Source organism: Psammomys obesus, unplaced genomic scaffold (genome assembly GCF_907164565.1).
Source record: "Psammomys obesus unplaced genomic scaffold, mPsaObe1.curated_primary_1811, whole genome shotgun sequence".
NCBI classification, from domain to species: Eukaryota; Metazoa; Chordata; class Mammalia; order Rodentia; family Muridae; genus Psammomys; species Psammomys obesus.
The window spans coordinates 30,744,143-30,754,595 of NW_026596057.1; the positions used below are offsets into that span (position 1 = coordinate 30,744,143).

At 43.0% G+C, this 10,453-nt stretch overlaps 1 protein-coding gene across 4 annotated transcripts; it reads left to right on the forward strand.

Moving 5' to 3' along the window:
* Nucleotides 1-2,578: 2,578 nt before the first annotated feature.
* Nucleotides 2,579-8,311, forward strand: CUNH1orf53 (chromosome unknown C1orf53 homolog). 4 transcript variants are annotated; one of them, XR_008722090.1, is made up of 3 exons: nucleotides 2,579-2,995; nucleotides 5,608-5,709; nucleotides 8,047-8,311. XR_008722090.1 is itself a non-coding variant. In XM_055624537.1 (3 exons), exons 1-3 carry the CDS (start codon nucleotides 2,598-2,600, stop codon nucleotides 8,092-8,094), a joined length of 507 nt encoding a protein of 168 aa, XP_055480512.1. In that variant the 5' UTR covers nucleotides 2,579-2,597; the 3' UTR covers nucleotides 8,095-8,311. The 4 variants fall into 4 exon arrangements, 3 of the variants coding, with proteins under 3 accessions (XP_055480512.1, XP_055480511.1, XP_055480513.1); XM_055624537.1 differs by having other exon boundaries at nucleotides 2,579-2,954; XM_055624536.1 differs by lacking the exon at nucleotides 8,047-8,311 and adding an exon at nucleotides 7,276-7,417 and having other exon boundaries at nucleotides 2,579-2,954.
* The last annotated feature ends 2,142 nt before the right edge of the window (nucleotides 8,312-10,453 follow it).

Genomic DNA, 10,453 nt, shown 5'->3' on the forward strand with positions numbered 1-10,453 from the left:
CAAATGACCAGTAAGATTGTCTTCAGCCACAGAAGACAGGAAGAAAGGGGCTTTGCTTTCACTGTGGTTTAAAACTGCCTGTCCTCAGTTCTCTGCAATCAGTCAGTACACTCCTGCCCTTCTGGACTGATGTCAGACTTCACAAAGTTGTAAAATAAACTGCCTCAGTGTCTATACTCTAAGGCTCTGGTGCTCTTTTTATTGGAAGCAAGAATTAAAAAAAAATTATATAGTATATTTTTATCATGTTTCCCTTCCCCTAACTCCTTCCAGCTCTCCCTCACCTCCTTGTTTACCCAACTTTACGCTCCTTGCTATCCAAACAAAAACACAAAAATCAAGAAACCCCCACAAAAATGAAAATCAAAACAGACAGGTAAAAGAATAATGAGATAGTTGTATAAGAAAAAAAAAAAACAAAACAAAAGAAAAAGTGTACAAAAATACCATTGAATCTATTTTGTATTGGTCAACTACTCTTTCCCAAATAGCTCCACCAACTGCGCACCAAGTGTCCAAACACAGGAGTCCACGGGGATCATTCTCATTCAGATGCCAACTCTATCATCTGAGGTTGGACTTGATGCTCTCACTTTCAAACAGTTTTGGCTAATATGAATTGAGAGAATCTGAAAAGGAAAGCACACACAAGAATGAATTGAAAGTCAGTCCCAGCAGGGGCCTTTCAAAACAAGTGACACAAGGAAGGGTGATTTGATATGGAAATCAAATGAAACTTGAAGACAGATATTTACTCAGTGTCTAAATGATGTCATAACTAAACTACCAAAATACTTAGGGATTATTATGAGATATTTTCTCATCTCTTTTAATTATGTCTTCAGCTTTGGTACTTAAGGATGCATCTGTAAGAATGCCCACAGCGGGAACATGTGATGAACACAAGAGCATCTTCAGCTTGTGTGCAGGGGCACAGACTAATCAGGATGATTATTCCTCTTTTTCTTAGACTGAATCTTGTTATGTCTGGAACCCAGGCGGGCCACAACCTTATAATACTCATGTCTCTATCTCTTGAGCACCACACCTGCATGATTGTTAAAACTGGGAAGAAAGGAGATATTGAAGAAAGGTTCTGTGTATTCAGTAACCTGGAAAACATTTTTTATCTAATTTATTACTGTTCTACATTGTAAATAATTTTGGATTCATAAGTTTTAAATATTTGGAGAAAGTCTATATATGCCCTCCACCAAATTTCCTTCAATGCTTACATCCTTCATGCACTACAATATGAAAACCAACAGTGTGAATTCCAAGTGTTGGAACACTGTGTGTACAGCTCTGTGCTATCTTCCCACATGTAAATTTGTGTAAACTTCACAGCCAATAGGAGGAGCTATTATGTTCATGCAAAGATCTCTCATGCTCACTCACTCCTCTCTTCTGAAGCAGGGTAACAGTTTTTCTTCCTAGACAGAGGAACTGCTCTTCTGTGGTTTCTATTTCCACCCAGTCTTTTCCATTTCTGTAAAATGTGGTCTCCATCTTTTGAGTTGATATTATGTTGACATCTTGATCCTCGATTTTAAATTGCAGTACAATAAACCTGAGCAGATAAATTTAATTTTGAGGTGTTTGGGGATAAAACGGGAACCCAATTTAAACGTATTTCAGGTGAGTTTAACCTTGGTCCCACCCATCCAGATTTCCTTAGGGTTGCTCAGATTACAGGACAGTCAGTCCCAAAATCTCAAATGTATATGAATGTTTGAATACAGGATTCCAACTTATTGATTCATTGAGATTTACAATACAACAATAGAGTTGTTGCAATGTGTGACTAAGATCAAGCTGTGAATTCAGGGCTACGTTGTAAATGTAGCTACTGTAAAAAAGGAGTTGCGACACTCTGTGGTGTCTTAGAGACCTTTCTCCTGTCCAACTAATCCACTTTTGCTGTCAAGGATCCACTCCTGCCCTTACTTCTTCACACCGAAGAGCTTTAGCAAAACTACTCAATAATAACCCCTCTCTTGAAATTCAGACTGCGGGATGCAGGCCTAGGGGTGGTGTTAATTTAATGAACACATGAAATTATCTCCTGGGCTTCTGCTAAATTCCCCAAATTAACTTTGTGGGAGTACACGTGTCACTGTTTCGGACAGGATTTTAGATTTGATTTTGTGGAAACTTCGCTACATGAAAACAGCACCCTTAGTGTGAAACTTTTCCTTGACTTTCATTCGAGGGCGAGACAATGAACCAAGTCACCAAGCTACTGCTTCCAGCTTTATTCCCCTCACACATGACCAGAAAACACCCAACCTTTTCTATATGGGCTGAAGGTGCTTCCTATTTTTTTTTTTTTTTAAACGGGTATGATGATGCTGAATATGACCTAGCCGGACGGGAAATTAAAACACTCGCCTTAGTTTTGAAGAGAAGACGGCAGGGAATTTAAGAACAGGGAAGGCACCTTCTTCCAGTCCTCGCGTGCAGGTTTTTCTCCACAACACGGCCAGGTAGAGGAAGCTGGAGACCGAGGGCCAGTGCTCCGCCTCCCCCTCCGCCCCGCCCCCTCGGCCCGGCCCCGCCCACCGCCACCGCCCTCCGCCTCCCAGCGCGGCGGGGCCATGGCTGCGCGGGGTTTCCGGGCGCTAGCCAGAGCCGCGCCCGGGAGGCCACTGCCTAGGGCCAAAAGTTTCCGACAGCTGATCAGCTCCGCCCTCCGCTCGGCTTCCGAGGGAGACCCGAGGCTTCCGGCGAGCCAAGAGTTAACCGCGGCCGAGAGGCACATCGCCGAGCTGCACCGGGCCGCCTGCGCGGTGAGGCCCGCTCCGGCCTGCCCCGCGGCCTCTGCGCCTGCGCGTGACCGGCCCCTGGAACCCAGGGGCGTTCCGACACCCCCGGCCTCGGGCGGCCGGCCCCGTGCGCTCTCTGGGAGGGTCCTGCGAGAAGCCTGGCCGCACTTTTGCGTTCCGGATGGAGGTGTCAGTTCTGATCTGTGTCCCAGCCAGAGGCTTGTCTCGGGGTTTGTGTGTGTGCGCGCCCTCCTGTGTGTGAGTGTGTTGGGTGGAGAAATGGGACTGTTAAAGAACTGAAGGTGGAAGGACTGAGCAGTTACAGGAAAAGTATGTTGTACAGACATGCTGCCTGTACATGATAGCTTGAGCAGCCTGCCGTCCAGTGACTTTAATAATGAAAACATAAGACAGACTCTACATTTTTGCCCCATGTCCTCTCATCCTTTGTCTCCAGTCCAAGTGAGCAGAGGAAATTACAATCCGGCAGGTTTGCATTTTTCCTCCAGGCATTCGAGAATAAACTTTTCTTCTGGTTTATGGATTTGACAGTTGCTTGTCACCACCAATATCTAACTTTATCTCCCTTCAGTATCGTTACACCTCAGACTACAGGAGTTTGAAGATAGCATTATTTATATTTTAACTTCTATAATGATAGAAACATGATTTGTAATAAACCTGTATATTAAGCTCTGTGTTTGGCTAGTACTTGATAAGACCACTGAGTATTATTTGGTTTGGCTTGAGCCACAGAGGTAAAGAGGAAAACCTTGAACCTTTCCTAAGATTGATGCTCTTTCCCTTGACTATAGTAGGCCCTGAGAATCCACTGTCTGACCCTTTCATGTGTTGAAAGTGAATGAAGATTCATCAAGAGCTTATTGGCAGCACTGGGCAATTCTTGCTTATGCTCTTATTTTAAATTTAACACGTGCAGTTTGTTTTCCCAAGTCACCGTACAAATATGGTGGATAAAAGCAAGAAGCCTCATAATTTTCAGAGTAACCAACAGTAGCATATAAAGACTGGTTCAATCAACATGGGATAGGGGACTGCCTTCCACTGGGGAACCCACAACTTTTTCATCAGTGTGGGTTTCACAGGTTACATGAATGTCCAGACCATAAGCAAACCCCAAAATAAGCCTGGCATTTCTCTTTTCCACAAACAAGAGCACCCAAACAACAGCATTTTCCATGTGTCCAACCAGATGGCCGCCTTACCTTTTTCTCCTGCTTCTGCTGGGCATCAGTGGCTGTCTTGCTCTCCAGTCAAACTGTCAGCACACTTGCCTCATCTTTGTTGCCATCAATATCTGAGGCTCACCTAAAGAGGGCAAACTGTATGTGTAGGCCGTCACCCTCCACGTGGAGAGCAGGGGAGTATGTATGCAGGAGCGAACCATTAGCCTTCCAGGTTGCCAGATACTTGTCCCCGGAAAACACACAGAAGCTAAGAAAAACGAAGACTATGAAAGACTTCACAGTGTTTGTTTATTTGCCTTTCAGGTCTTCAAACATGAGCTTTGTTGGGGAGGGTGAAGAGGGAAAAAAAAAGGGAGGTCCTGACAGTGGTCCTTCTAAAGCAGTGTTGAGTGTATCTATGGCCCCAGGATTTGGGAGGCCCGTGAGACCAACACTGGATTTCCTGGATTCTGACTGCCCTGATCTATCAGTGCAGGGATGCCTTAGAGTGAGCCCAGACTTGAGCCAAAGTGAGGTGTCCTAAATGTCAACCATAATGAGTGACATCATTAAATACAACACTGAACAGCTGAAGTTGTTCAAGACTAATTAAAGAATGCATTCTGTAGCTGGTAGTACTGGTGCATGCCTTTCATCCCAGGCAGGCAGGTTGCTGTAAGCTTGAGGCCAGCCTGGACTACATAGTGAGATCCATGCCAAAAAACAAAGGAAAGGAAAAATGTATTCTAGATCTTCATTCATATTCTAATGAAAAGTCTATATGCAAGAGTGGCACACTGAGTTACTAATGATGAATGTGTTATATAAAAGCCTATAGGGAAATTCTATAAAATCGGGAGGCTAAGAAACATCATTAAAGCCATACAAGTCCAGAGACGTTACAACTTACCTTTCCTGTCACATAAAGTGTTTTGGAGGCTTCATTTTTTAAATCACAATTGGATATAGGTGGAAAATATTTCCCTGACATTTGAACTGGTATACTGGAAGTTGCTTTTGATCAAGCTTGTTAAACCAGTCAGTGTTAATGTGGCAAAGCAATACTTTTTTTCAGTTAAGACTAGAACTAACAACACTGGTGAGGGAGAGGACAGGAAAATAGCGTGGCCCTGGCAGTGGTGTAACAGATCATGACGGTATAGAAAGTGTTCAATAATCACAAAGGCAGTGCTGTTCTGTGAGGGCTGTTTGGCTTTGATTAGCACCTTTTCTGTGAGTTTAAATCATTGTCCACATACTGTAAGTACTGAAATTGTAACTGTGACTTCTGAGTGTAGTTCATTTCCAGCCACTTAAGCTCTTAAACTCATCTAAATCACCTGTTCCTAAGCTTGTTACCTGGAGGCGGAATGAAAAATATCAGAGCAGTGCCCACATAGTTATTGGGTACAGAGGAGTTCTTGTTTTTCCATCAGCTTCTCATTTTACTCAAACTATATGTTTTCCCCTTTAATCACATATAGTTAAATGGTATATAACATTGAAATGCATTCACTCCTTAATTGCAAATGCCACTACAATTACTGGGAAAGAAATTTAATATTCTTTTTTTAACAGTAGTTTGGACTAAAAATATTACTAGGGAGATATGATGAACATTAACAAAGATTAATGCATTGTTTTATTGTTTTCAGGCTGGGCAGCTGAGCTATGTGGACCCAGCTACTGGCTATGTGGTTCTCACAAGGCTGGCCCACTTGCAGAGAGGTTCCTGCTGTGGTTCTGCCTGCAGACACGTGAGTAACAATTCTCGAATTACTCCAGCAGTGTGCTGAGCTTCTGTAACTTCATAAATACGTGTTATTTGAACAACAAGTCAAATAAAAAAGCTAAATAGACCTAGAGTGTGCTTTTCACAAGCTGTTTTAGCAAAGGACAATGAAGCTGTTAGTACCAACACAGGACCTTTAAAGTTAATGGAATTTTGTAACATTTTCCTGCAAGCATCAGCTCCTCCAAATGCTAAGACTTGAAATTCAGGGGAGTTCTTTATTGCATGGACAGCTTTCATGAAGTCTGAAAGAAACTGTATTCACTAGTTAGCACAGAGGGCAGGAAGAGAAACAAACAACAAACAAAAAATGTTGCAGACCAGATCATAGAAATACTGCTACCTTAAGAAACAGAAATGTGGGGGCAGGAGAGATGGCTCAGAGGTCTGCTCTTCCAGAGCTCCTGAGTTCAGTTCCCAGCAACCACATGGTGGCTCACAACCATCTATAATGAGATCTGATGCCCTCTTCTGGTGTGCAGGCACACATGCAGGTAGAATATTTAATTTAAAAAAGAAAGAAAAAGAAAAAGAAAAAGAAGAAAAAGAAAGAAAGAAAGAAAGAAAGAAAGAAAGAAAGAAAGAAAGAAAGAAAGAAAGAAAGAAAGAAGAAAAAAGAAACAGAAATTTGCCCGCATTAGGAGGTGGATGGATGGATCTCCTTCAAATGGTGTGACTTCTTCCTCCCCTTCCATCCCACTCCCCTTTCCTGGGCAGATATCCAATGCTGGTATTCTACTTTCTTCTTGCTCATTCATTCCATCTGTCTCCCTCTCCCTCTTTGTCTCTTTCTCTCTCTCCCCACCTCTCTCTGTCTGTCTGCCTGTCTCTGTCTCCTATCCCTCCCTTCTGTTCTTCACACTTCTTTCTCTGCTTTCTTCTAGTTTGTGAGGCTAAATTACTCCAGAGTTAGTGCTGTAGGTCTGAGTATGCTTATTTCAAGAGATACATACCTATGTTTAATGATCAAAGTGAATGAACTGTTTATTCCTTCCTCTATTCTGATTTCAGAAGAAATCAGATTTTTTTTTTTTCTGTTGGGAGGCCTACCTCTGAGGTGCATTATTTTTCAGTTAAGATTATAACCAGGTAACATCTGTTTACAGAATACTTTGTATGTTTTTCCTTTAAGAAGATGTTATTTCCTTTCACTAGTCCCCTTTCTAATTAAAGACTAGACACTCATGAACTGTAGACAGTGTTTTAAAAGTCAGTTTTCACTTTTATGGATACTCCTATATATACCATGAACTGTTTCTAATCAAATGAATAAGAGCATAAGATTTGTATAAATCTAACACACATGGATTTTCTAAGAATGGGGCTCTGATAGTAAAATTCTTTAGATTGGGATGATGTACTCAGGAAATGGTTCCTAGACCCTAATTAGGGCTGTTTACCTGAGATTCCTATGCTCTTTAGTCCCCAAGACATGATTGATCAAGTGTTCTAAAACACAACCACCATGAGAAATGTGCTTTCCCACAGTGACTGTTAAATAATTCTATAATTTGTTGTCCTTCTTTTTCAGTGTCCATATGGACAAGTCAATGTGAAAGATCCATCTAAGAAGAAGCAGTTCAACTCCTGTTTTTATGTTTGACAATGCCTTCATAGCTATTCTGTCAAATTGAACTTGTGTTTTGGAAAATAAAGCCCTAATCTAGAATTTTTATCTGTTATGAATATTTGAACAGTGATTTAATATTAAATACACATATTCATAGAATGCACATTATTTTCATTTATTTTTGCTGCAAAACTACACACATGTATTGAAGGTGAAAATAATGGCTGTCCTATTACAAGAAAGTAGCAGTCAGGTCACAGGAACAGCTTTGGATTTTCCTGAGCTTTGCTTCTCCCATTGTTTTCTCATCAGTGCAAGGAAGGCTGCTGGCAAATAGCAAGCACATTCTTTATTTTATTTATATCTTCAGTTTAAGGAGATGAGTACAGTACCATGGAGTGCAGCATTTGAATACTCAAGAAATGCCATCCTTCAGCAAGAGATGGTCCCGTCATCTTCTTTCTGTTCTTTCAGTGTAAACTTCACACCATTTCGGTATGGGGGTTAGACCACTAAACATGCCTCCCTTAGACCATTCCTCATTCTCCCTCTACCCAGTTTTCCTCCTTTTCTTTTGATACCTCTCGGGCAAATCTGCCTTTGGACATCTTTCTTGTTTTGTGTCCATTTTCTCCACTGTGGTGATTTTGCTATGAGGGCCCAGCCTCCAGGGAGACAGGATCTCCAAGGATTGGTTCTTTTCATACCTTCTCTGCTTCTCCTGCAGAACAGCAGCCACCAGGAGGCCCTTTGTCTGACAGTGGAAGAGTTATGCAGTAACAGAAGGCTGCTGCCCAGGGCTGGACCTCAGGCTTGGACCACTCATAGATTTTCAGATCTTAAACAACAAAAAGGTTCCAGTGCCAATATTCATTACAAAATGGAAGTTCTTCTTAGCTGTAAAATATGTGAAAAGAAACCTAGTGGCTCTTTATTTTTTTATTACTATTTTGTTGTTTTTCATGCCTGACATTAAATTACCTTCAAAGCCTGTTGACCATATTGATAGCTGCATCCTTTTGGTCCTCTAACCCTTTGGTTACTTTAGGAAGCACCCTGGGAGTGCCTGAAGCTTCCTTGCATTAAAATGCTGCTCTGCTGGACCTGGTATGGTCATATCTACAAGTTATTCTGAGGAAGGGATTAATTGTGACTGTGAGTGCAGTTAAGGATTCCTAGCAGTCACTTTCTTTCCCACTCTTAGGTACAGGAGCAGCTACTTACTTTTTTTCCTTTTTCTTTTTCAAACCTAAGTTTGAAGATTAACCATATAGTTTTCTGGGTGGAGGATGGATGGTGTTTTCTTCTGACACCCCAAGAAATACTGCCTCAAAAGATTACCTTTCTGAAGAATCTAGAGAAGGGAGAAGGGGAGATTATCTGGAAAAGGAGTACTACTCAAGGGAGTGTTTAGAAAAAGACCCTTGGTAGATGGAAGGCACTCCAGAGGATGCTCTTTCTTCCTCTTGGTGCATTTCTTCCAAACGAACAGCAAAAGCCATGGCTATCATGGACTTTGGCAATTCTTGGGATCTCAATTTGCAGCTTAGTGGCTGCTGGGTTAGGGAGGGAGGAGGAGGCAGTTGTTCTTCTCTGCACCTGATGCCAGGGAGTAAGGGTCTGCGCAGTTCTGGAGAAGGCCACCTTGGCTGCACCGAGGGGGGGTCTTTATTCCAGCAAAGCATCCCTCTCCGAAGGCATGGTACAGTCCTTTGCTCTGCACAGTGCTGACATCAACGGTTGGTAGGCTTCAGTTCATCTGAACAGTGTTAGAACCTGGTGCAGCAGGGCAGGGCTCTCACAGTGAACACAGCATTGCCACATAAATGGACTTTGCTGGGGGAGGGTTTAAGCTATACTGTTTTCACACATTGTAAAGTAAAAACTCAGCTCTCTTATTAGGTGCATAGATACAAACATATGGAGATGCCCAGAAACAGCAGTGTCCCCACATACATCACCCCTCCTGTAGCTCTACTCTCAAGGTTTCTGGAGGCTCCTTCTGCCTCAGGGCACCATAAATCAACAGAGACTGATTTTTGGGTTGTTTCTAACACAGAATGACCCAAGGGAAACTAAGGTTACCAGAGCAGAGGTGGAGATAGATTGTTGAGGCTACATTTTCTTCTCTCAGCTGGGAGAAGACCCTCTCTAGCCCTAGATGGTAATACACACTCCTCTCTCTTCAGGGGCCGCACTGTCCCCCCTGATTAAGAAGGTCGAGAAGAAGAATTGTTATCTTTTCAAGTAAAACCTGAAGTTCCAAATAGGGTGTTTGCAACAAGGAGATCCTGAAGTTCTCACAGGCTCCACCAAGGGTCTTTCAGCAAAGTGCCCCTCTCCAAAGGCGTTTTGTTGCAAAGTTCTTTTGCTCAACAAAGTCCTAACATCAAAAATTGGTAGGTCTTTGATTCATCTCCAGACAAGATTAGGAAAGGAGGCCCCTACCTACCTGATGAATGACAATTGCCACATTGCGTTCCTCAGCTGTTAGAAGTCTCAGGGCTCCAGGTCAGCCCGAAAGGAACCTTGCCCCCTGAAGCATCACCTTTCACTCCTCGCCTACTTCAGCCACTTCATCTTCTCCACCTCAGCGATGGTGGAAGCTCGTGAGCTGACACGTCAATGGTGGAGAAGTAAAAGCTCCCTGTTACTTTTTCACTATCCTACAATAGTTAAGATGTATTTCCGAAATGGTTTTCTCCTTTCAGGGAGAAAAGCCCCTCCCCCCTGGGTGTGTGTGTGGGGAGTGGGGGGAGGCGCATATATATCAGATACCCAAAACGGTTACCCGAAGAATTAAAAGGCGCTGCATAGAACAGAACTCCCGAACACCTAAGAGTTTCTAGTTCAGTGATTAGCATAAAAGCTGAATCCAAGAGTTTTGTACCCACCAGGAGGGTATAATAGAGAAAATAAGCTGAATAGGCAGGGGTGACCACTAGTTCACGAAGCCTAGTGGAACCCGAGGCGCAGTCAGTCCCTAGCCCCTTCGGGCGACTTTCTGCCTCTTAGGGTGCAGAGTGAGCACGCATGGGAAGGGGGCTGGGATTCGCCATTCCTGAGCGGTCCCTTAAAGCCCCCAAACTGTGGAGAGCAGGCTGGCTTCCAGCCCCGCACAATTCCGTGGTTTTCGCTG

What these genes read in the sequence shown, in the direction of transcription:
- CUNH1orf53 (XM_055624536.1), top strand. Translation starts at nt 2,598, where the DNA reads ATGGCTGCGCGGGGTTTCCGGGCGCTAGCCAGAGCCGCGCCCGGGAGG. An exon ending in TTTGCGTTCCGGATGGAGGT is followed by an intron (nt 2,955 to 5,607) that starts GTCAGTTCTGAT and finishes TATTGTTTTCAG; the next exon opens with GCTGGGCAGCTGAGCTATGT. An exon ending in GTGGTTCTGCCTGCAGACAC is followed by an intron (nt 5,710 to 7,275) that starts GTGAGTAACAAT and finishes CTTCTTTTTCAG; the next exon opens with TGTCCATATGGACAAGTCAA.